Source organism: Salvia hispanica, chromosome 4 (genome assembly GCF_023119035.1).
Source record: "Salvia hispanica cultivar TCC Black 2014 chromosome 4, UniMelb_Shisp_WGS_1.0, whole genome shotgun sequence".
NCBI lineage: Eukaryota > Viridiplantae > Streptophyta > Magnoliopsida > Lamiales > Lamiaceae > Salvia > Salvia hispanica.
This window is the reverse complement of record NC_062968.1, coordinates 3,706,920-3,733,114: the sequence shown is the minus strand read 5'-3', so window position 1 is coordinate 3,733,114 and position 26,195 is coordinate 3,706,920. Positions and strand designations below refer to the sequence as shown.

The window sequence follows — 26,195 nt, the reverse complement described above, 5'->3', positions numbered from 1 at the left end:
AAAATATTGTGGAACTAATACGTAATTTAAAATAAATATGTAGGTAAATTGAAAAGGTATAAAAAGTACATAAATATGGAATATTCTTTTAGGATTGGAGTCAAATTACTTTTTGGTAAGACCCATATTAAAAAATAAGTTTGATTTTGAAGTAAATGATCGGAGATGACCTAAAGTCAGAACGCTTTTATCAGCAGTTAAAGACGATGTTGTCGCCAGTTTCCCAATGTTGTCGGCTCATTCGACGGCGAGGTTGATTTTAATGACCATTGCATATATCTTTAATAATCTCTCACTCATAATCTAATTATTTATCTATCATTACCATCATAACCTCTCGCTGTCCCTGCCGCTCAATTTAGGAACACTAACCCAAATGAGCTTGGTGAAGTGATTCTGAACCTCTGAATTGCGTAACATTTTAGCTGCCAGTATGGTCTTTCCGATTCCACGTGCACCAGTGATTAAAACCAACTCAATTTGTTTTGCTCTGTCTAGAGTAAGACGTCGTCTTAGTCTTTTCTCCTCTTTTACGAGAACAGACCAATACTCCTATATAGGTGGCTCGCCCCGTTTGCAAATTATAAGAGAATAGGCCAATTAGTACACAAACTCGTGACCGTTTGTTTGGCAAAACTAAATTGAATTTTTTTCTTCTAATTTCTAGACTCTTTGCATATGTTTGATTCTTGTTACTCGTAATGTTACTAATAAGGCCATTTATTTATCATTATATGCTAATCATAATTATTTTCTTTTTAGTCCGTCCTGAAAACTATAAATTAAAATTAAAATATATGATCAATCCAATACATAGATATAGTGAAGAAAATTATTCATATTTATAGAATTTAAAATGTTTAATTATGATAATTTTGAGATATACTTGAACTCAACCATGATTATATATTTATTTTAAAATTTGTATAAATAGAATATAGTAACCTATAAAGCATGGTTTAAATTTAAAATAATAATGAATTTGGATTTTCTAACTCATTTATCTATTATTAAAGCATGTTTTATAACTTAGTTATTTTAATGAAGTGTCTAATTAGGCTCCAACATAACGTAACAATAAACAACAGTTGCACCTGGGTTTACCTTATTGGATCGATCGGGTCTGTTCTACTAGGGTTGTGGACTAATAAAGTTGTAATTTTATCTGGGTAGAAAATTTCAACGCTAACACTCCGTGGGCCTTTTCAGTCAGTCCACAAGTTTTGGACTGCACGAACATCCCTACCCACGGTTACTTTCCTAACCTTATATTTAGTATTTAGTTCAGGCAATACATTATAAGTAATAAAAAAATAATCAATATAATTCATAATAAAAATTATTTTTATAATGACCATGAATTTTTAGTCAGAATTTTCATCAAATTATATTTAATTTGATTTATGTTTTGTGATTTCTACCGTGAATGTGATTATGCATGAATGTGACGTGGAAGAGAAGAGAAGAGAAGAGAAGCGAAGAGAAGAGAAGAGAAGAGAAGAGAATCAAATCAAATCAGAGGATCTGCTGTGTAAAAGACACACAGAAGATTTACACAATCTTATCAAATGCAAAAAAAAAAAGAAAAGAAAAGAAATCTTACTTTTCTTAACACGCACCGTTCCAATTTCCATGGTTTCTTTTCCACACATCAAAATCAAATGGTAACTTGGTCAATAATATGGGCTAGATCTTGATTAATTTATTTACTGATAATTACCCTTATAGATACTACTGTATCATAAGATTAATCTTATTGACTATAACTAAATAATATATATTTTTAAATTAAAGGCTAAGATCATTCAACTTCGAGTATCAATTAAAAAATGTCATCGAGAGTATTAATGTTAAATTAACAATAAATTAGTTATGACTAACTTTTTAAAATTATCTCAAAACTTGAAATGCATATAACTACCACAATTTAAATTATTTTTGCACACAACATATATCAAATTAAAGATAATTTTGTAAGGATTCTAGCGAGATCTCACTTGTATATATTCCGATATCAAAATTTGAAAAAATATTATTCAATTTTCGTATTTTTATGGAGCAGTTTAATGTCAATGTAACTATCATCATATGTCAACATAATATGTATAAAATGTCAATTCGATATTTAATATACTATATTGACATTCTAATCCAAAACCCTAAATATGATAGTTTTTTTTATCTTTGTAGATTTAAATAATAAAAAATAAAATTACACATTGCGAATTATAGACCACTAAATCTCTAAAGATCTTATGATCTCTAATTAGTTGTAGTTAGCAATTGATCAGACTCCCTATTTTATAATCATATTTCACATTATCTAATTCTCAAATATTCTAGAAATTGCTTAAAAGTCTTATTGATTTAATTTTATATCTATAAATTACTAACATTATTGGACCAGCGGTGCGGCACACAAAGGGGCTGTTGCATGGGGCACACTGGCTGAATGTCGAGCACAAATTGCACACACGGTCCAAAATGCACGCTTGTGCCAATGGGTTCCAACCATGCGACCGCATCCACAACACACATATTTAAAATAATGTTACTTTTGTCATGCTTAAGGTGAAACATTTTTTTTATGTATTGTTGTTTTGAGTTAATCGGAGAAAAAATGATGTAAGAAATAAAATAACATAGAGAAAAATGACGTATATCTGTCGTACAGTAATATTTAAAATATACAAAGATGACTATATATCTGTATATCAACCTACGAGCCAACTTTAAATACCACACTGAACTTGGGTGACTTTTATCTCTGAACTGTTGGTTGAAATTGGAGGAGTATTGTGTTTCATCATTAATACTCCCTCAGTCCATATTATGTGTCTCAGTTATTTATTTTGATCGATTCCTATTTAATCCAACAGTTTAGTACTCCCTCCGTTCTATAGTAGCTGAGACATTTTTTTCCGTATGGAGATTATGAAAAGTTGTGCTAAGTGGTTAAGTAAATGAAGAATGAAAAAAAAGTAGAGCGATAAAGAGATAATAAAGTAAGAGAGAGTAAAATAAGTGAGAAGAAATGTGTTACTACTTTTTACTAAGAAGAAAAATGACTCTATTACTATGGAACGTACCAAAATGACAAAATAACTTTACTATTATGAAACGGGAGAAATATATAAATTTTTATTAGAAAAAATTAATACTTCTTCTGTCCCACTAAATATAAAGCATTTGCTTTTTGAATATTTTTTTATTTAGTGTTGTTTTGTGAATTAAATATTGAGGTAATAGCTGATAATTTCATTAACTTGGGGCATGTTTTGATTTTCCTGTAAATTTGAAAATTGGTAAAAAAAATCTCAACTTTTACGGTCTGCGGCAATTTCCCACCGAATTATCTCCATTTATATGTACTGTATAATTGTAGATGTAGTGGTAATAATTTAGTCAACCTTCGCTTTACTATTCTGCCTTTTTCTTTGATTTGACGTGAAATTTTGTTTATATGTTGGAAAATCATGTGCTACAATCGATGAGAAACGTTCAACGTGAATTAATTTTGTTTATATGTTGGAATATCATGTACAATGGATGAGAAATGTCTATATATACGTGCAGTATAATCATCACGAATTATCTTCCAATTTATGCAGTTTTTAAGTGGTTATAGTTTAGTCACCCATCGCTATTCTAATGTCTTTTTTCATTGGTTTTAGACGCAATTCCGACGTTAAATTTTGTTTTTATGCATGAATATTATTTTGTAATCTCTTTTTATCTTTACCTATTTAAATCGTTACACTTGAGATAGTGGAGTTTCCCACAAATACACTTCACTTCAATACATCAATAAAGAGAGTATGATTTCTGCTAAAAGAATAGCAATCAATTTTCTTCATGTTGTTCTTTTTTGTGTTTTTGTTTCAGGAGATGCTGAAGTGAGATGCATAGATAAGGAGAGAGAAGCTCTTCTCACCTTCAAGAATGGCCTCATCGATGGTCGTGGTGTTCTCTCGTCGTGGCAAAGCAACGAATGCTGTGATTGGTATGGTGTTGAGTGCAGCAACATCACTAGCCATGTTATCACCCTTCAATGTGATTATTGCGGATTGCAAGGCGAGGTTCGTTCTTCATTGCTCGAGTTGCATCATTTAAATTATCTTGACCTCAGTGGGAATAATTTTGGAGGCATTCCAATACCACAGTTCATAGGTTCCATGAAGCAATTACAACACTTGTCTCTTGAGGATTCTAACTTTCATGGGATTATTCCTCCTAATATAGGGAACCTTACCAACCTACGCACACTTGATATCTCTGATAACTCTTTGAGTTCCACGTCTCTTTCCATAATTGTTTCAGTATTGGAATCACTCGAAATACTGGACTTGTCTCATAATCAACTGAATGGATCGATGCCCGACCTTAGAGCATTTTCTTCATTGACAGAACTGCACCTTAGCGGAAACAATTTTTCTGGCTACATTCCTCTAAGTATTGGCAAATTCTCAAAGCTTCAAGTTCTAGATCTTTCTTTAAATTCTTTTGAAGGTTTAGTTCCTCCAAGTATTGGCCAACTCTCAAATCTTCAAACTCTAGATCTTTCTTTTAATTCTTTAGAAGGTTTAGTCTCTGAATCTCACTTCTCCAAGCTTGATAAGTTAAAGACACTAGTTTTATCCTTCAATTCATTGATCTTGCATATTGAATCGGATTGGAGCCCTCCTTTTCAGTTGGAAAGTATATATTTTGGCAGGTGCAATGTCGGCCCATCTTTTCCGAAATGGATTCAAACTCAGATGAATTTGTCTGTCCTTGATCTCCGTGGTGCCAATATAACAGATGAAACCCCGAGTTGGTTGTGGAGTAGTTCATCTTTGTTATACTGCTTATTTCTCTCAGATAATCAAATAAGTGGTACAGTTCCGAATCTCTCATCCTCATCCATCAAGTTCATAGATCTTAGTTACAATCGATTCTCAGGTCATATACCATTATTCCCTGCCAACGCTATTGATATTCAGTTCAGTGGAAATAAGTTCTCCGGATCAGTTTCATCTATTTGCAAAACTAGCCATGATGACCTTATATTCCTTGACATCTCCAATAATCAGTTGACAGGAAAGGTTCCCGACTGTTGGGAGAAATTTCCGAACTTGCACTCCCTCAATTTGGCTAGCAACAAGTTTTCGGGTAAAATTCCTCTTTCTTTGGGAAATTTACAAAACTCTGTTGCACTGCAGATGCATGGTAACAATCTATTCGGTGAGTTGCCTTACAATTTGAGTCTTTGCCAAAAGTTGTTAATCATTGATGTTGGAGGGAACAAGTTAACAGGAGAAATCCCCACTTGGATTGGCCAAATGCATCAAATGCAATTTCTAAACCTTCGTGGAAATATATTGCATGGCAGTATTCCTCCTGAGATATGCAATCTTACTAATATTCAAGTTCTGGATTTCTCGATAAACAACTTGTCTTCGATAATTCCCGACTGCTTCAACAATTTTATTGTTTTGGCTAGTAAGAGTACCACATATCTTGATCCATTTCTCTTTAGTATATACTTTTATAATAACAATGAAAATAAACACTATGGATATTCCTCATTTCTATGGAAAGGTAAGGAATCAGGATACAAGACAAATCTCGAGTTTCTCAAACTCATTGATTTTTCAAGTAATAGATTGACAGGGAACATACCCAAATCATTTTCCAACATGAGGGATTTAAATTCCTTGAATCTATCAAGAAATAGTTTGTCGGGAGGTATAATTCCAGATATTGGTAAAATGGAGATGCTAGATTCTCTTGATCTATCACAAAACCAACTCTCTGGCAAGATACCAACAAGTTTGGCAGAAATATACACTCTTGGTTTTCTTGATTTGTCGAACAACAGTTTGTTTGGAAAAATTCCAACAAGTACTCAACTTCAGAGCTTCAATGCATCCGCTTATGCCGGTAATAATGGACTTTGTGGCGATCCTCTGCCAGAGTGTCCCGAAGATAGCTTGAGGCCATCCACCACTAGTAGTCCACCGGATAACATGAATGAGAAAGAAAACAATAGCTTCTTTCTTATGCAAGAAGTTGATATATCAATGGTCATTGGTTTTATTATTGGATTTTGGGGAGTTGTTGGTTCATTCGTACTGAAGAAATCATGGAGAGATGCATTCTTCCACTGGTTGGATGTTGCTGGAGATTGGTTCTACGTCAAAGGTGGTGTGCTTGTATCCAAATTCAGACCAAGTTGAAATTAATAGAGGTAATATTAACTACATATCATGTGATTAAATCATTTGTAGGTTTATTGTCCTAAAATTTATTTTAGAATGTTGTCTCCAAGATTTCATTTTATAGAATAACACCCCTATTGTTTTCAGGAGTGAAACCACACAATTATGAATCAAGGTGTGAAGAAACGCATGGAGAGATAAATTTTTTAAGTTATGTAATTGGGTTTGTATTGGTCCTACTATTTTATACTTTCACTTTGTTTTCATTTTTTTTTTACTTTCATTAGTATACTCTATGTCGTGTTTGGTTCTTCTAACAAAATGAAATAAGGTTACGACTCTAAGCTATACCAAAAAGGACAACAAAATAACGAATGTTCTTTAATTTATTTAAACTGTAAATAGTCTAAATCCAAAATGACATTTGTAACGCTCCACTTTTTGAATCCTAATTTTCATATCCTATTTGTTTTGAATTTAATGCTTTTAATGCTGTAAAGTTTGTGGATTAAATGACGAGTTAAATGGTCAGTTGATCATTCTCGTGACCTAATTTGATTTGGAGTTTTGACTGTGTGTTGACTGAATCAATTTCGTTTATTAAGTGGCGTGACGTGTAGAATATTTAGTGCTTGGTGAATTTAATTGTTATTCGAGTATTCAGAATTTTTACAAGTTGCGAATTGGGATGGAAAAATTTCAATTTCAAATTAAAATAATTCTTTTCTTTGAGCAATATTTATTGGAACCAATTTCATATTGATCCCGATAAATTAAATAAATAATACAAAGAAATGCAAGTTTAGGCTAAAATAATTAACTAATTTAAATCCTACACATATGAGCCCAAATTCTAATTTCCTCTTTTTTTGCACCCAAAGACTCTGACGAGAGAAGTCACAGCCACAGAAATCTTTATCCCGCAACTCTTCACGCTCAAAGGTTTCCAGACTTCCACCTTTTTGTTTTCTTTTATCAATTAATATGGTTATGTTCCTGTTTGTTTTTATTAATTAATTTATTTTGGATTGGGCTAATGTAATGGTTTTATATAAGTGTTGGGCCAACTATAATAAACTAAGTGGGCTGAACATGTAATCCTAGAAGCTGGGCGATTTTGTTGTGGCGTCAGACGGGAGCTATTTGGTGGGAAGACGGTAGTGTTTGACGGTGATTTTAGGCAGATATTACCGGTTGTTCCTAAGGTCAGTCGATAAGATGTTGTGAATGCTACTATTAATACTTTATATCTATAGAAGGACGATGAAGTTTTAAAGTTAACTAAAAATATGCGACTTTTGGGTATTGAATCTGATGAAGAAGCATACAAATTGAACGAATTTTCTAAGGGTGCGTTCGGTACCACGGAATTCAAGCCGTGGAATTGGAATTGGAGCTTCGAATTCCAATTCCGCTGTTCAGTATCACAAAAATGTGTGGGTTTGGAATTGAATTCTAATTCCATCCATTCCAATTCCACAATTCTAATTCCATATAATACCAAAAGAATTATAAATCAATTCAATATGAAAAACGGGTCAGAATTAAAAAAATTATAGCTGACAATAATTTTTTTAATTAAAAAAATTTATTGATATTTAAAAATTGAAATTTAAAATTTAATTTTGTAAAATTAAATCTATTATTGAAATAAAGAAACAAAGTAAAGGATGACAAAAGGGAAGAAGAATGATAATTTTAAAATAATATCAGATTTAGTACATAATTGAAATAATATCAGATTTAAAATATTAAAAGTGTAAAAAGACCAAATTGCATAAACCCCCCAAAACACCCCAAAAAGGTATTTTCGACCGAAAATGCACCATTTTCGAGATAAACCCTTAGTCCAGGGATGTCTAGCGATATTTTTAAAGTTCAGGGACTATGGGCGAGATAAACCCATAGTTATAGTTCACTCTTTAAAATATTTTCTTGTGAGCCGATTTTATTTCGCAAAATGTTGGGGACATGAGCGGCCGGTTGGCATCACTGCAACGCCTTGGGCGGCCAAAATTAATCGAAATATCTAATTGGAAAAAATTGTAATCCTATCAATAAAAATAATCAAAGCCCAGGGATTCATTCATCTTAATTATTACTTGATTTCTTATATTGATCTGTGTTATTTTAAATTCTAAAGGTGATATCTTGCAAGTGAATCGTGATCGCAAGGGAAAGAATATAATTTCGGATTAAACATTCGAGGTGGGCTTTCTTTTAAACAAGGATAATGTCCTGATTATTTTCTCGATGGGAATGAAATGTGAATATGTTTATCATGCCGTATTTTGGTTTTAGCGTGCCTATTTGAAATGGTTTTGCCATTTATTATGTAAACCGAATTCGGATCCTTGTAGGGCCGCAAACCTTACTTGGATTAGTGTACACCTATGGTAGACCGTGTGTCTTCTTATGGGTTGGCGGGTCTAGTGACTTAGTTTGTGGCCACATTCCAAGTCTTGTATGAGCAAATATGGTAAATGTCTATGCGAAATTGGCTACGCAGCTGTGATTCTGAACGATGAAATATTTTGGTGCCTCGGGCCTTTCTAAAGCTAAAATACTCATGGTTACTTGACAATGACATGATAGATATAATATTTTTTTTGATAACTGTGTTTTTGGCATAAGTCCACTGAGTATTTTATACTCTCTCCGTTTCTTCATAGTTGAGGCGGAACTTTTCGGCACGGAGTTTTAGAAATGAATGTTGAGTGTGTTAAATAAATAGATAAAAAAGTAAAAGAGAGGAGAAGGTAGAGTGAATAAAGTATAAAGTGAATAAAGTAGAGAGAATAAAGTAAGAGAGAGTAAGTAAGAAAGAAAAAAAAGTTACTATATGTGGAAATGATTCAACTATGAAGAAACTTCCAAAAATGGAAAAATGACTCAACTATGAAGAAGCGGAGGGAGTAGTACTCAGCCTTGCATGTGTTTTCCCTATGTGCAGGTTGAGCGGCGACGAGCTAGGTGGTGTTGAGCTTAAATTGAAGTTTTGTCTTCATATATGACGTATCTCTTTCTCTTAAACGCTTCCGCTGAGATAGTACTATTTTTCACAATTATGTTTTGAATCTCATTTACTCTTGAATTATTAATTATGATATCTATTGACCTTGGATTTAAATGTTAATACATTATTCTGATTTTTCTCTCGTTATTTGAATATTAAATATTTTAGTCAAACTTTTTATTGAAACCTTAGAATATTTTTCTTTCTTAAAGTCCTATTAGTCGCGACCACCTGCATTTATTAACTCTAGAAAGGGCGATCGTGACAACTTTCTTTATACTTCATCAAGATGAAATGAATGTTCCTCTAGAAGGTATTGGTGATATTTAAACTAAATGCATCTAACACCAATTCAGGACTCCATGTTAACCAGATTGAACATTGTAAAGTGAGGATAAAGGTTGAGTCAAAAGATCAACACCACATGACAATTCATAGGATTGTGTAGAACCAACCTTTCTTAATAAGTACTCACTCCATCCGCCATTAGGAATCTTATTTCATGGCGGCACTAGTTTTAAAAAATGTTACAAAAAGTTGATGGAAAAAAGTTAGAGGAATTGAGGTCCAACTTATATATATATTACTTTTAAATGAAATGTGAGTGGAATGAGTTAGTAGAAGGTGTAACCCTATTACCATTTATAGTAAAAGAGAACTGGGACTCTTATTCGAAAACGGACTAAAATGGAAAAACGGGACTCCTATTCGAGGACGGAATAAAATGGAAAAACGAGACTCTTATTTGCGGACGGAGGGAGTACTTAGTAGTTTGATCTACATTTTAATCACGCTAAGATTCATTATTGTACTGAATTAGTAAGGTTACATTTTTAGACTGTAACAGGAGTCACTTACAACAAATCAACTCCTTCAAACCTTCTACAGTGGCTTCAAAATCTTTCTTCTTCCTCAGTCCATGTTTAACAATACTGTCGGAGCTGAAAGTATTCATACAGCCGGTTCAAACAGCACTTTAAAAATATGAACATCGATGGTCTCATCATCGTGGTAGGCGCTGTAGTAGAAAGTCTTGAAAACTGCTAAAAACGTTTGTTTGATGTTTCTGTGCATGCAGCCTCCATTTTCTTCGAGTGCCAGCTTCACCAACGCCTGCATATCCTGTTCGAGCTCCTTGTCCTTTATGCCCCCGTCCACAACTTCCATTGTCTGAACATGTTGAGTCAAGAATAATTCGCAACATATATTATATTTTCTTGCAAGGAAACACAAAGATAATAACAAACCTTTTTATCTTTGATTAGGCTAAGGCGCTTGCAGATTTTGTTAGTGAGGGTTGAGAGAGTCGTGTATTCTGCAGGGTGCGTCGATACGTCTCCGTTGAAAGCAGTGAAACCAGCGCAGATGTTGATCGTGTTTGCTAGGAGCTCCGCCTCATCCCCACCGTTCGCCTCCCCTTGCTGCAGTTTAATGAACCATTTGCTCCACTGCGCATCAATTCCGCGAAAACAAATAGAAAATGATTAGTATTTTCCATCACATTTTTATGTTATATTGAAAATAATATGAATCCTAATTATCAATCCCATTTTAAGTTAATTTATTAATCCTTGATTGAGATCATTAATAGTCCACAATTAGGGTTTATTGATAACATTTAACATTTGGACTCACAGCATTTTTCAGTAGATGGCGAGTGTATCTATCGAAACCATCTAGAAGTTTCTGGAAGGTTGTCAACAAAGTTCCAGCCAGTCCATGATCTTCCATAGTACTATAATTTATGAAGCAATTCAAGAAAATTAAGGAAAATAGGTTGAGGTTTAAGCACTAATTAAACTAGAATTTTATGTAAAAATAGGATAGTATATGTACCCTATTATTTCATCAAGGCCATCAAAGTTGTGTCCGGTTTGTGTTTTTTGCTCCAAAGATAGTGTAGTTCCATGGTTAAGAAATGATGTGATCATCCTAGAAACAATTTGGGTTTTGGTCCACACAAGCCTCTCTTGTGTTCTTTCGGGTTCGAATATGGTTGCTGCAGCCAAAAAATAAGCACGAAGCAAGTCTCGTTTGCTTATCCCGAATTCACTAACGCTACTTTTGTGGTACCATCTGCACAAGTTAATTATCACGAATGTACAAAATTGCACGTAAGATATTACTCCATTTAGGTAATTGTATGATCAACTGAGACTATAGGCATACTCTTGCATGTAAGTCCATTCCAACTGATGTTGTGCTTGACATCTGTTGAAATCCAATATCGCAAGCTCTCTATATCTGTCGGTGCTGATTTCCGGCATCCTGTATGTATAAGTTAGATATAGGATCACCAGTTCACCAAAAGAGAAGAAATATTTATTTGTGATGCTAATTAACCTGTAGAAAACCTTGCCAATCCATACGTCGCCCGAACCAGCGTAATCTTGTAGATAATACGCAGTCTCAACTCGTGGTAGAGTTGCGAACCATGGCATCTTCAGCCCGAGCTTCACCTGTTTGAATATGAAGATTCATTGATATGAAAATCAAAAGGAATTTATATAATTTAATTTGGAATATGTAATGACCTCATCGATGAAGTGGTGGTATATGACCCATTTTTCTTGAAGTTGATTGTTGGCTATCTTTTGTTGCAAAAAGTTATATGCAAATTGTGAAGCTTCCTCAAGTATTTCTTCTCCGGGAAATCGCAGCTGGGCAGCTCTGTAGAGATTGTATATTGGAGATGCTGACTCGATCATCTGACCACCGTAGCAAGAAAATTTACCGTCTTGCTGCTTGAAATGTTCAAGTACATCTAATCAAGTGAAGTGAAACCATAGGATTAATTATTTTGTTTCGAAATATTTGAATTATTAATTATATATGCATAAGAAAAATATATATAAATACTTGGGTCGACATTGTATCCGTGCATTCTTAGAAGCCTGACGCCCATGGACGTGCAATCAATTTCGCAAAATTGCGAACCTCTCCCGCTGAAAACACCCTTTTCTGTCCAAACACTGTGCTCCAAAAATTAACACTGATTAATTATGTTTTTAATCAATGCCGCTTTATCATATACTGACCATAGACTTGGGAACCACACAAATTTAATATGAAATTGAAAAAAATAAAAGAGAATGAGAAAAAAAAAATACTAATCAAGTGTGAAAAATGTTTCCAAAAATGAAAGTGAGACGGACAAAATAACAAAAAGAGCATTTTTAGGGACTGAGAGAGTATAAACATTCGCACCTTTTGACGTGATCTAAAAAAGTCTTAATTTCTTGCGGGAAGAAACGAGAAATTCCCAGGCGTTGTAGTCTGTCGATTGCCCAAAGTCTTGCAAAAATATCCACGGGATATGTATGTGGCGCTACACATATGTTGCAATAGTCCACAAATTAGCTATTTAATTAATTAAAAGATAAATTGTTAGAAAAAATATCAAGTTTGGTCGATTTAGATCTGGTCAATGTTGCAACTTTAGGCTTTATAATCTTGACATTATTTTTCAATTTTCTCATAATCTCATATTTGGGAAAAACTAATTCTGATGTGGTATACGGAAAATACATATAACCAAAGCCACATCTTTAGTTTTATAATTAAAACAGCGTCATCTACTATAGTTAGTCTACCACATTTTAATTTTTTATAAATGTATGTGCCACGCCAGGACGTTGAAATTTTCCCCTTGAAGAAAATTAAGAAAAATATCAATGTTATGATATAACCGTCGTTTATTTTATATAACTTGTGAAATTGATAAAAAAAATTAACCTAAAATGAGAATAAGAATTACCACCACCGTTGCAATTATTAACGGCGTTCTGGATGAAATCGAAGCATTTTAGGTCTTTGGTGTGCATGAAGACGTAGGCGGTGGACGAGGGCGATGTGAGGAAGGAGCCATCGGCTGACTGCAGTTTCAGCATCTTTTCCCACTCCAAATCTCCCATCCCTTCTAAACTATATAGTAAACTTGTTGGCATTTGGTACATCATATCCTTGGGTATCCTGTCAAGTGCCATGTTACAAATTTGAATTTTGATTGGTTACACAATACTCGTCAATTTCAAAAGAAATTATCTAGTTACTTTTTCAATCTTTCTTCTTTTATTCTAGCAATCTCCTTGATGAGGGGATGATCATAGGGAAGGCCTTGAATGCCCACGTTTTTGGCTCTTTGGACAAGGGCAGGAAACACGATCTCGAATCCTGATGTCATGTGCTCAATATTCCCATCTTTGAGTTTGTGCACATTTTCATTGATGTACACCACTCCTAATCGACAAATACAATGCATAGCATATTTATTTTAAGGAAAATAGCAAAAAAATCACAAAGTTTGGTAAAATTCTGATCAGCTCTATAAATTTTTAAAATGGTCGATTAAATCATAACTTTGATGATTTTCTAAATTATCCTATTGATTTGAATATGTGAAAAATTGAGTGTGACATAGATACAAGGAACATGCATGTGATGTGGATACAAGAAACGAATGACGTTGAATAAAGTATTAAACGACACTGTTCTACCTCAGATTTATGTCTTCAATATGAATCATTCTCAACAATTGCTAATTTGCATGTCTTGTTTCATCCCTATTTTGTGTAAAAGATGTAAATCTAATGTGAAACAATGTCAATTAATAATTTATTCCACGCCGTACGTCCACGGCATTGACGCCATACGTTCCCGGTGTTCATATTGCCACGCTCAATTTCCCTCAAATTAAAAAAAATCCATGGGACAATTCAGAAATTCGTCAAAGTTGTGATTAATCGGTCATTTTTTACTAGAATTTTTTAACGTGGTTTTTTTGGCTATTTACCCTTCTAATTAAACAATATAGAAATAAGTAGACAAACCTTTTTCGATCATATCATCGTGAAGGTTCCATATATTCAAGGCCACCACGCACGCTAAGGTATTTAGAATCCGATCGTATATGCAGAAGAAGTCATCCCCCCACAAGCCATCGGCCTTCTGGTGCTGCGCTATCCACTCAAGGCACGACGGGAACTGTGGGGCTTCGCGCCCTTCCAAGTCCTTGATTAGGCCCACTATCGCCGTGTCATAGGGCGACACGCTTATTCGCCCGTCTCCCGACGTCATCAACAGATTCTTGACATGCTCGATACAGTCCTCCATCTGATTGTTCACCTTCACAGACAAACCAATATATTTCGGTTCAAGATTAATTGTGACGAATTTGATGTGTCAGTTCAAGCTTACTTGAAGATGAGTGTTTAATTCTTCACTCACATGGGACGCATCCAAACTTGCCACTGCAGTAACTAAGGCTCTCGTCAAACAACTCTGTTTGCTCGGGTACGTACCTCGACATTCAGTTAATTTCGGTAGCTGCTTACGACGAATTCGACAACTCAATCGGGCGTGTTTGTTGCTACTATTCAGCCATGCGTAAACTAGGTCGGCAAATAAAAACAATCAATATCTCACGTGAATGTAAAAAGAGAGAATTAGAACCATTATATAAGTTTCACGGGCCACTCCAATTTAGTTACATGATAAATAAGCGATTGATGGTTGTAGGCTAAAACTTTTAATTAACCCAACAGTATATAACTGGACCAAAAACAATATTTATGCTTCAATTTAATTAGTCAGTTCGATAGAGGGCTGGTCTAACCCAGTTTGTAAAAGATTAAGTCAATGCAATAGAGAGTTGGTCCAACTCGTTCAGTAAAAAGTCTCATGGACATTAATCACACCACTTACGGAATACTCCCTCCGTCCCCCATTAAGAGTCACACTTTTCCATTTTGGTCCGTCCCCAATTAAGAGTCACACTTTATTTTTACCATAAATGGTAGTAGGTCCCACATTCCACTAACTCACTTCACTCACATTTTATTATAAAACCAATATAAAAAAGTGGGTCCCACATTCCACTAACTTTTTAACCAACTTTTCTTTACATTTCTTAAAACCCGTGCCCGGTCAAACTGTGACTGCTAATGGAGGACGGAGGGAGTATTTGACAAGTATATTTTTTTTCTTCGACGAGAAAGAGGTAAATAAATATAAACATGGTTTGAGCAAAGAAAGATATATGTTGTTACCGGCGTAAAATTCCGGCAGGTGAACTTCTGCCGGTTGCTGCAACTTGCGGCTGGTAACTGATGTTGTGCTCAAATTTAAAGTAGACATAGTGGTCATTCTTTTTTTTCAATTTTTTTACGACCAACACTCCTTGCCTTGCCTGAGATAAGCTAGCTGTAGCAATCCGGCTACCAATTTAACTACTCAACTACCTATTGAAATTGGGATAACTTGTCATGCTAGATTTGATCTACGCCGATTTATATAGTTTTCATATCTTATAAAAAATTGTCATAAATAGTTGTCATATCTTTTAAATGGGAATAATTAATTGGAAATTTGAAGTTTTGACACTACATTTGTTTGGGATGGTTATATGCGCACTAAATTAAAATTGAGTTTTCCGTTCTCTATTTACGCTATGCAAGTAGTTCATTTGCGGGTTTTTTAGTAGTTCAAATAGAAAACAACTCTTTAATCTAATATATATGAAAATATTTCATATAATATTAGTAAAGTATTTGATGCCAAAAAAAATTTTTGACTATTAATTTTTAAAAGATTCGCTTATCAAGCGTTTTTTATATTGCTCACCCGGCCAGTTAAACACTAATAAATTTTAATGGTAATTTGGACCCTCCAAAAAAATATTCTTTTCCCAATCGAAATAAAAAGTCTAAAAAAAAATGTTATTTTTGAAACCCCTTACTTTAACTAATCTATTTTGAATATATAAATTAAAAAAAAAAAGGCGGAAACAAAATTTTTTTAAAACCGTATTAATATAGAAAAATCCTCATTTATTTGACCAAATAATATTTGAGAAATTTGACAATTATGAGTTAATTCACAATTAATCGACTAGAAGACATCGATTAATTCACGATCCATCAACAATAGAAAATATCACGATAAAGTAGAATCGAAATCTCCACTCATTAATTAAAAGTCAATCTCAATATCTGTACATAATCTATTTAAAGATGTAAAATTACCGCAAAAGTAACGAATTCAATTATCAATTCCTAAACCAAATACAAAATTGATCTACCAAAGAAAAAATCTTATTGTTTATATTTATAATAAAGAATTCTCAATTCTAAAATCACACTTTTGCACATGTACAACCATGAACTGAAAAAGAACAAAACAGTTAGTCAAAGGAAGGATGCTTTACGGTCTTCAATTTTCAGTTAATTGAAATATCGATAACCGAACAAAGTTTGGTTAGTCAATAAGTTGAACAGTTCTAGAATTTATGAAAAAATTAAACGTAGTTAATCAATCAACACTTCTGATTTTAGGATTTATGAAAATTTAAAATCAGTTAACCGATCAATCAACCTGCATTAGGTGGAACCGCTAAATAAAGAACCAGTCAAAAGTATCAATTCAATTCCCAATTGAATTGAATTATCAATTCAATCAATGCAAAAAATCTCTACATGCGTAATTCTTCATTATCAAATCAAATCAAATAAAAATATGTTTGATCAAAACAAGATGATGACGTCAATTCAACAACAAACAAGATTTGTTAAGCATGAAATCACTATCCACAAGGATGCGACAGCTGTATTAATCATAAATCAAAATTTAAAGTTGCATAATTCATCCATTCCTCCATGTTGCTGCGGCGGCAGTAGGCATACAAATCATTCAGCGGAAAATAAATATCAACTAAATATATTCTCGATTCAAATCTAAATTGAACTCTTAATTAATCAACCAAAAAATCTCCACAGCAATTAACAATAGTTTTCAATTATGAATTCATCAGTATGTGTGCGCAAACATTTAATTAAAACAACCAAATAAATCCACAAAAGACAAACCTTTAGATTTTATGGATTCATAAACAAACAAGAACATAATAAATGAGTTGCTATTTAGCATAAATTAATCAAGAATAACAGAAAAGAGCATGTGAAATTAAATGGTGGAATTGCTTTATCGCGCCTATGATCATTAGATAATCCATGACTCGGGGACGGAGCCAGAATTTATATAAAAAGGAGCAAAATTATACATAGATAAAATTTAAGAGTTTTAAGAGGGCAAATAGTGAGAAATTACAACAAATTAATTTTATAATATATATTTTATATATATATGGTGAAATTTGAGGTGGGCATTTGCCCATGCTAGCTATCTGTGCATCAGTCCCTGCATGTCTTATAGTTATATAAAATATAAGACCTTTTATTTTTATTCAGATTCTTCTTATGCAGATTCTTCGTAAACAGATAATTTTATATAGTATCTACATTTAATTCCATAATAAATTAAATATGTTCCAGCCTAAACTTTACTTTTTAATAGATACCTTAAATGGGAATCATACATAATTAATTAGTTATATTGAAGTCCGAAAATACCCTCAACCAATATTTCACTCTTTGAAAATTGAATTGAGTCAATAATACATGATACTTCCGTCCTCGGTTAAGATAACATTGCTTTAGCACACTGAGATTTTAGAATTATTGGTTAAAGTTTTTTAATTGGAGAAAGAGGAGGTGGGTGTAGGTATTAAAGTAGAGAGATGAAGAAAGATGAATATTTTAATAGAGTGAGAAAAGTGGTTAAGTGTATTAATTGGAGAGGGAAAGTTACCAATAAAGAAAATGTGTCATCTTAGTTGGAACAAATTAAAAAGGAAAACGTGTCGTCTTAAGTGGAAGGGAGAGTACTTATTAGAATAGCCCATGAGGTGTCTCTCTCCTTAATTAGTGTATTTATTCAACTTTAAACATCATCAGAAAACGTTACTATCTTAAACACTTTCAACAGTATATTTATTTCAGTAGTACTACTATTTCTAAACATATTGATGAATGAATTGATGACCGTATAGACAAGTTGTATCCACGACACGGTTGCCGGTTGGCTTCTCTAACCTAATGCACATGGTTGACTTTCCTGTGTAAAGGCGTAAAGAACCTAAACATTGAATAGAAAAAGATAGGAATCAAGAAAGGAATTTTATTTCTTAACTGTTCCATAACTTCCTAACAAACTTCTAACTACGTCCTTAACCTGTGAATATTCGTCAACCACGTGTTGCGGATATGCATAGGCTCGAGGACAATCGATCTCTATGTGTTTTGTTCTTTCATGAAACATTGTATTAACTAGAGTATTTATATGTATATTGGGTTACAAACTCATCTCATATCGAATGAGGGAGGGAAGTTGTAAGCTCTAATTAAGTGATGTCCAACTCCAAATTTGAGGCATTTTGGGAGTAACCCGAAACAAATCCATGGGCGAGTCTGGTCAAAAGTGGCGAGCTTGCCCAAAGTGGACAATATCATACTAATGGCAGTCAACGATCCTAACACTATATATCTTGACCGAAAATATAAAACAGTTGACTCATCAGTATGTGTTAATTTGTGCTGCACTATAAGTCAGGTCGGCAGAGGTCTAATCTAACCCGATTAATAAAAAAACTTATGTGAAGGAAATAACTAAGAAATATATGTCGTTACCGGTGTAAAATTCGGGCATGTGAACTTTTGCCGGTTGCTGCAACCTACAACTGGTAACCGTGCTCGGCCCAAATTTAGAGGGGACATAGTGGTCATTCTTCTTTTACCTGAGTTTTGGAGGGAAGTTGATCGCAAACAGTTTATAAAATAATGTGGTCAAGCATCGAAAATTTGTGGTTTTTAAATATGATTAGGGAGGGTAGTATTATTAGAGTTAAGACCAAAAGTCCTTGCCTGAGATAGCTAGCTGTAGCAATCCGGCTACCAATTAACTACCTAATTATCGTTTTAGCTACCAAAATAAAATTACGTGTTGTTAATGGTAATAAGAGTATATATATATATTTGGCTAGAGTTGTGACACGGTAAGATTGTAGACGAGGTCTAGAAATGTAACTAGATTAGTTTTCCAAAGCTCATAATAGGCTCATTAATGCAATTACTCAACAACAGCATGCATGCCAATTAACTTCACGTTATAAAGTTTGTCTTTCTATTTTGATGTTAAAAAATTAGCTAAAATATTTGGCAATAGTGTTCTATTTGAGTGTTCTCTGAAATAATTAGATGTGGTAAATTAACTGATTATTGTAGAGACCACAAAAGCTAGGCCAACGGATTTTATTTTTTAAAGGCTGTGTGTGAACCATTGAAATGAATAGATTTTGATGATTGTACAATTTCATTTAAATTTCACTGTATGCAATTCGATAGTGTACATATATCAGTTGACAATTTCTACACAACTTTTATGTGTTCCGTAGTAAGTGATGTAAAAATAATTAATAACAGTTAAACGATTTAATTGTCATAATTAAAGAACACGTACGACTTATAATTATCTATATTAACTAAAATTAAAACAATAAAATGATACTCTTTCCCCACTTATAAAATACGGTTCTCTTTTATTTAAACAATAAGGTGTCCAGTATGTATAAATTCATCTAAGAGCACTGCGGATGTCCGAGATGTCCCGGCGGACTTCCAAAACACCTCCTCGCCACGTCATAAGTACCTCTCACGCACCGCCACGTCATAAGGACATCCCACTGCACAATGGCGACATCCACAATAATAAAAATTCACAAATTCACAAATATGCAATTTACGGAATTAAAATTTCGACACGAATACGGGAAAATGCAACAATTTTATTTTTTAAAAAGCATACATATTTAAATTTTAAAAAATATATAGTTCACCGAAAAAACGATCCCAAACCAAAATAACGATTTAAACAAAGTTATATGTTATCCCGACGGTATGATATGTTTTTGTTTTAGGCCTTCATTTTCGAACGATAATACATGCGTTGGAGTTTTTAAAAAATCGTATATATAGAGTTTGCAACAAGCGTTAATATAGAGTTTCAACGAGCCGTTATAGAGTTTGCAATGAGCCGTATGTATAGAGTTTTTTTTAATTTAAAATCGGACGTCCGTCATGGCACCACAATGGCGGACGTCGTCGGAACGCGGATCTCGGTGTCGCAAGCGACGTCCGCGTCCGCCTCTACACGCCTAACGGCGGACGTCCCGCGGACATCCGGCATGCCGGTCCGACGTCCATCTCGGACATCCGCCATTGTTGATGCTCTAAATATTGCTAACTCAACCCTAAATTGCTAACTAAAACTAAATGATAAACATTAGATCATGAAATCAAGACACAAGATCATCTCAATACAATGCACATAAAATATCAATTAGTGGTATTTATGTCAATTAACCAAAAGGTAGTTATAACTAACTTTCAAAAATACCCAAAAAAACTTTAAATGATTATAATTATCTCAATTTAAATTATTTTTTTACACAAATTATATCAAATTAAAGATATTTTTATAAGGATTCTAACGAGATCTCACTTGCATATGTTTCGATATGTTTCGAAGTCAAATTTTTTAAAAAATCTTGAATTTTCGTATTTTGGGCAACCGTTCAATGTCAATATAACTATCATAAATATAATATGTCAATATAATACATATAAAATGTCAATATTAAATTTTGTTGACATATTCAATGAATGTATTGATATGTTTAATACACTATATTAACATTTTGATCGAAAACCCTAATTTTGGTAGTTTTCCTATCTTTTTCAATTTAAATAATAATAAAACAAAATTATACGTAACAATTTGTAGACCACTATATTTCTACTAATCTTATGGTTTTAAATTAGTTGTAATTAGCAATTAAAAGTTGAGTTAGAAATTAATCACACTCTTATTGATCACACTCTTCTACCTTTATGCTAAAAGAAGAAGAATTAGATTCAAAAGAAGTACTACAAAAATATATCAATTCAATAGAGACATGCACTAAAACGTAGGAGTATTATATTGTTAACTCAATATTTAATTGATAGCTACAATTAAATAATAGCCCTTAGATATTCAAATCAAGGGTCAAGATCATCACTCCGAATGTCAATACGATAAAAAACGTAAACAAGGGTATTAAGGTAAAGATGTGATCTGATCTTTAAAAAGTATCTAAGGGCTATTATTTAATTGTAGTTAGCATTTAAGGGTAAGTTTGACAAACTCCAAACTATGATCCTGACCTTTAAAAAATATCAACAGATGGCAAAATAGTAGCAATAGAAAATGTCAACACAAGTCAACACAATATCAACACAAAGATCAACCGTGATACCGTGTTGACATTTCTCTGCTACTATTTTGTCATCTCGGACATTTTTTAAAATTCAATTATAGTTTAGAATTTGTCATATTAAGAGTTTGCATTTGATCACATCCTCATGTTAATATATATAGATAAATGTGAAATTTCTTAGAATTATTTGTTGGATCGTGTGTGACACACGCACTCTCTTAGCTAGGTATGTGAAAAGTGTAATTGCCATTCCGATTTGATAATGAAGCAAAAATGTATTCTAGTTTTCATTGTGTGAAATGCATGGACTTTAGTAGTTTGAAAACACATATCTCATGCTAATCTACAGTCAATATATCTACATTACTCATATTTCATTTTTCCACTTCAACTACTGCAATCTCTGATCTTGTTTCTTAAATAATTTTTAACTTGGCTATTGTTGACGATGATATCCATTTTCATCATCAATATCCTCATCGTTTGTTTCACGGCCGATGCCAAAGTGTTGATGGTTTTGATGGAGGACGACCCTCTCGTCACCATGTCACCAAGGTTCATCTTTAACTCATCTTCTTATTCTCTATGTTTAGGCATTGCTAATAATCTATGTTTCTTTCCTTGAAAGCGACGTCGACGCTGGAATTTACAAGGAGAAAATGATGCAGCAGCACGACATTTTCCTCGAATCCCTGCTCGAGCGAGGCTCCTACATCAAGCTCTATAGTTATACTTCATTTGTTGAATGGCTTTGCCATTCATGCAAAAAATGAGGAGGTATATGCACACACAAATATAATACTAGTATGTTTGATTAATTTTTTATGTTTAATTTTAATAATTACTACATCCGTCCCGCATAATTCGATCACTTTGACCGCACGGCTTTTAAAAATTGTAATGAAAAGTGGGTTGAAAAAGTTAGTGGAATGTGGGTCCTATCTTTATATATTAGTTTTATAATAAATGCGAAAGTAGGAATGATTAGTGGAATATGGGTCCACTACCAAAAATGGTAAAAGTGAAATGGGACAAATTATGTGGACTGGACCGAAATGAAAAACTCGAGACGAATTATCCGGGACGGAGGGAGTAAATAACTTGGCTTAGGGTCGTATTATAACAATAACTAATTTTCAATACATAACGCATAACTTTTCTATTTTGTATATTAAAATTATCAACACAAAGACATATCTTTATCAACTGCCTTGTACTTCCTCCGTCCCAAGTTACTGAGCGTATTCTTAATCGCTCTGTTACTTGAGCCATTTCTCTTTTCTAAAAACAAAACATCTTATTCTTTGTTTTACTTTACTTTCTCTCTTTCTCTTACAAAGTTCATGTTTATTTTTCATCACAAACTGGTTGCATGTTCAACTCTCTCATGCAACATTTTGGTGTATCTGATCTGATGCATCTTACATACAGGTTGTTCATCTGCTTGGAAGTGCAAAAAGAGTTAGATACATCCATGAAGATATGAAAATGCAGAAGCTAACAACATACACACCACAACTGTTGGAGATCAACAGCGGCGCTTGGCCAGCCTTAGGTGGATACGCGGGCGCCGGGAAAGGGGTGGTGATAGGCCTAATAGACACCGGAATCAACCCTCACATCCAAGCTTCACCACCGAACTTCGCAACACCTCCCAAATTCAGCAGGTTCAAGGGAAAATGTGTCACCGGCCGCCAGTTTCCAGCCTCATCATGCAATGCCAAGATAGTTGCTGCACAATATTTTGCAAGAGCAGCCATTGCAGCCGGAGAATTCAATGCCACGCGCGACGCTGCTTCCCCTTCGACCCAGATGGCCACGGAAGGCAAGTCAGTAATATGCTTCACTATTACTAGTACACAACAAAAGTAATTAAATTAAATTATGTGAATGTAATTACAGCCATACAGCATCCACAGCAGCAGGAATTCACAATATTCCTGTGAAAGTGAACAACTTCAACTATGGCTTTGCTAGTGGCATGGCACCAGGTGCTAGGTAAGTAAGCATGGCTTGGTTTGATTCAAATAATATTAAGATTTATGCTATGATTGTATATATATGCTTCAGCATTGCAGTGTATAAAGCTATGTTTCCTTTCGGGGCTACATGTCGGACGTTGTGGCGGCTGTTGATCAGGTGATGCGATCAGGATATACTGCCTCAGTCTAAAAAAAAAAAGTTTTAGTAGTGAATAAACAGTTTTTAATGCAAATTTGATAAAGTAAAAAAGATATGAAGAGGAAAATGTGGTTGAAGTGTTGTTAGAGGAAAATGTAACCCACGAGAGAGAGGGAGAGAAAAAATATTACTATAAATACATATAGAAACTAATTTTGGTGGACAACCAAAATAAATAAAAAAATATAACTATTTTTTTGTGGACGAAGATAATATTGAATTAACTAAATTAGTTAAGAGGAATGAATGAAATGTGTTTTGTGAAGCTAGGCAGTGGAAGATGGAGTGGATATACTAAGTCTTTCAATAGGGCCAACCGGTGTTCCCTCGGGCGCCTCGGCCTTCCTCAACATGTTAGAACTCGAGCTTCTCTTTGCAACCAAAGCCGGTGTCCTCGTTGTCCAAGCAGTCGGAAATGGCGGCCCTTCCTCCAGCTCCATCCTCTCATTTAGCCCGTGGATCACCAGCGTCGCTGCCTCCATCACTGATCGCAAGTATAACAGCTCTCTCTACCTCGGTAACGGCCGTCGTTACACAGGAATCGGACTAGCACGTAATTCTCTTCTTCTCTCCTACTTTATTATAAGAAAATACAGGATTCCTTAGTAAAAACAGAGTATTTATGAATTGTTGTGGGTGCAGCGCCAACTATGGGTAGTGTGCATTTCCAGATTGCAGCGGCCGCGGACGTTTGCAGAAGGAACATCACAGCAGGGCTGGTGGAAAGCTGCCAAAGCCAGGATGCCTTCATTCGCTCGTGGCTCGCGGCAAACTCATTATTTGCACCTACACATTCGACTTCGACACTGAGGCAGCAACCATTTCCAGAGTTGCAGCTACTGTAGAAACTATAGGGGCTGCTGGCTTCATTCTCACCATGGATCCCGACATCGGTGCTGATCAGATCAAGGGCGCCACCGTCACCCTCCGCATCCCAGGAATTATTCTATACAACATGAGATCTTCTTCGGTATGTTTACATACCCTTCATCATGTTTCATCTTTTAAGAATAAGGTTAGCCAAGGCCTAATAAGTTGATGTTATGGTGCAGGCTCTGTGGGAGTATTACAACGCGAATACGGTGAGGAGCACTAGCGGGATGGCTGTGATATTCGGAGCGACTGCGAGGATTTTGGATGGAAGAAAGGCAAGCTATGGTGGGAAGAGAGCAGTGGTGGCATCGTATTCATCTCGGGTCCAGACCTCAGAAATAAGTTCGCATGGATTTTGTTTTTGGACCACTCTCATAAGACGTCCAAATAATTGAACATGGAAAACACTTATACACTACTAGTACTATATGTAGCGAGTTGTTAAATTGAGAACTATCATAAAATAGAACTTGCTAACTTGTAAGTTGGCAGCACAAAATAAATCACTTAGCAACACAAAACATATCAATTGGAGCAATTGATATGTTTTGTGCTATCATTTTTATTTCTTCACTAACAATGCTTCAAATTGTCGCGCAGGTCAATCTTTCGCTATGCTATCGGAACAAGCATGGCGACATCCGCACGTGGCGGGCATCGCGCCCTGATAAAGCACAAGCACCGCACGTGAGCCCGGCTGCCATCACTTCAGCAATGATGACAACGGCCAACGCCACCGACCGCACCGGCAGCCCCATCCTAGCCCAGTGCACGAGCAGGCTAAACCCGGCAACCCCTTCGACCTCGGGCAGGGCTAATCAACCCGTCCCGCGCCATCGACCCGGGCTGATCTTCGACGCCTCGTTCAGGCACTACGTGGAGTTCCTGTGCGCGTCCCGGGAGTGGACGACATGTCCATAAAGCGGGCGGTGGGGGTCGGTGCCCGCCCCGACGAGAGGATGGAGTGGTGCTCGGACCTGAACACGGCGAGCGTGACGGTGTCGAACCTGGTGGGGACGAGGAAGGTGACGAGGAGAGTGACGAACGTGGGAGGCGCGGAGGAGAGGTATCGGGTGGCGGTGCGGCCGCCTTTGGGGTTAAGGTTAGCGTTGCGCCGAGTGAGTTTACGATAGGCGTGAACGCGTCGAGGTATATTATAATGATGATGGAGGCGAGGCAGAGGAGGAATGGATACACCTTTGGGGAGATGGTGTTGGAAGGGAGTAGACATCATGTTGTTAGAGTTCCCATTTCTGTGTTTGTTAGCAGCCTCTTGCAGGCTTAATTCTCCTCCGTTTCTGCTTTTTAATACTACTACAAAGTGTCTATTATCTTTGCATCATGTCTAGAGTGGTAAATAATATTACATCCACTTGAAATTCATAAGAATTTATCCTAAAATTAACTGTTGATAGGATGAATAACTCGTGAGCCTTATATAATAGCTAGTTTCAATACTCTCTTTACGTGATATTGTTATGTCTTTTTCTTTCATGTGTAATCACAATCCCTTAAACCCTTTAAGGTGGACCTTGAAGGAAATAAAAGTTTTTTAAATCGATTGGACCATCTCTCTATCAAAATAGCCCAAATTTAGAACTTTATATTTTTTTTTTGCATGAAAAATAGTCTCATTTTATCATGTTAGAATGTCCATAAAAAATAATATTATTTCTAAAAATTGAAAGTTTATTTCTCATACATCTACTTTTTCTCATTTCTCTCATACTTTATTCACTTTTCTCCATAGATGGATCTCTTATTTTATCTACTTTTT

General features: G+C 34.8%; 2 protein-coding genes and 1 pseudogene across 4 annotated transcripts; 2 read left to right on the top strand and 1 right to left on the bottom strand.

Annotated features, from left to right (window-relative positions):
* Nucleotides 1-3,557: 3,557 nt before the first annotated feature.
* On the top strand, nucleotides 3,558-6,550 carry LOC125223970 (receptor-like protein EIX2). 3 transcript variants are annotated; one of them, XM_048127295.1, is made up of 3 exons: nucleotides 3,558-4,875; nucleotides 4,942-6,229; nucleotides 6,348-6,550. In XM_048127295.1, exons 1-2 carry the CDS (start codon nucleotides 3,819-3,821, stop codon nucleotides 6,216-6,218), a joined length of 2,334 nt encoding a protein of 777 aa, XP_047983252.1. In that variant the 5' UTR covers nucleotides 3,558-3,818; the 3' UTR covers nucleotides 6,219-6,229; nucleotides 6,348-6,550. The 3 variants fall into 3 exon arrangements, with proteins under 3 accessions (XP_047983252.1, XP_047983251.1, XP_047983253.1); XM_048127296.1 differs by having other exon boundaries at nucleotides 3,949-4,079; nucleotides 4,715-6,229; XM_048127294.1 differs by having other exon boundaries at nucleotides 3,559-6,229.
* Nucleotides 6,551-10,020: 3,470 nt separating this feature from the next.
* On the bottom strand, nucleotides 10,021-15,391 carry LOC125224056 (copalyl diphosphate synthase 2, chloroplastic-like). Its single transcript, XM_048127398.1, has 15 exons — nucleotides 15,264-15,391; nucleotides 14,517-14,606; nucleotides 14,413-14,465; nucleotides 14,046-14,340; nucleotides 13,269-13,455; nucleotides 12,974-13,188; nucleotides 12,424-12,544; nucleotides 12,076-12,188; nucleotides 11,751-11,980; nucleotides 11,560-11,675; nucleotides 11,386-11,484; nucleotides 11,053-11,292; nucleotides 10,852-10,951; nucleotides 10,464-10,664; nucleotides 10,021-10,386 (listed from the first exon to the last, which is right to left on the bottom strand). Exons 1-15 carry the CDS (start codon nucleotides 15,358-15,360, stop codon nucleotides 10,168-10,170), a joined length of 2,376 nt encoding a protein of 791 aa, XP_047983355.1. The 5' UTR covers nucleotides 15,361-15,391; the 3' UTR covers nucleotides 10,021-10,167.
* A 6,399-nt stretch (nucleotides 15,392-21,790) lies between these two features.
* On the top strand, nucleotides 21,791-25,703 carry LOC125218354 (annotated as a pseudogene).
* The last annotated feature ends 492 nt before the right edge of the window (nucleotides 25,704-26,195 follow it).

Excerpts from the sequence above, each read along its gene's own strand:
- LOC125223970 (XM_048127294.1), top strand. The coding sequence starts at position 3,819 with ATGATTTCTGCTAAAAGAATAGCAATCAATTTTCTTCATGTTGTTCTT.
- LOC125224056 (XM_048127398.1), bottom strand. The coding sequence starts at position 15,360 with ATGACCACTATGTCTACTTTAAATTTGAGCACAACATCAGTTACCAGC. Across the intron at positions 13,456-14,045 it reads CGATGATATGATCGAAAAAG|GAGTGGTGTACATCAATGAA; the intron begins GTTTGTCTACTT and ends TTTGTCGATTAG. Across the intron at positions 13,189-13,268 it reads AAAGAAGAAAGATTGAAAAA|GATACCCAAGGATATGATGT; the intron begins GTAACTAGATAA and ends GGCACTTGACAG.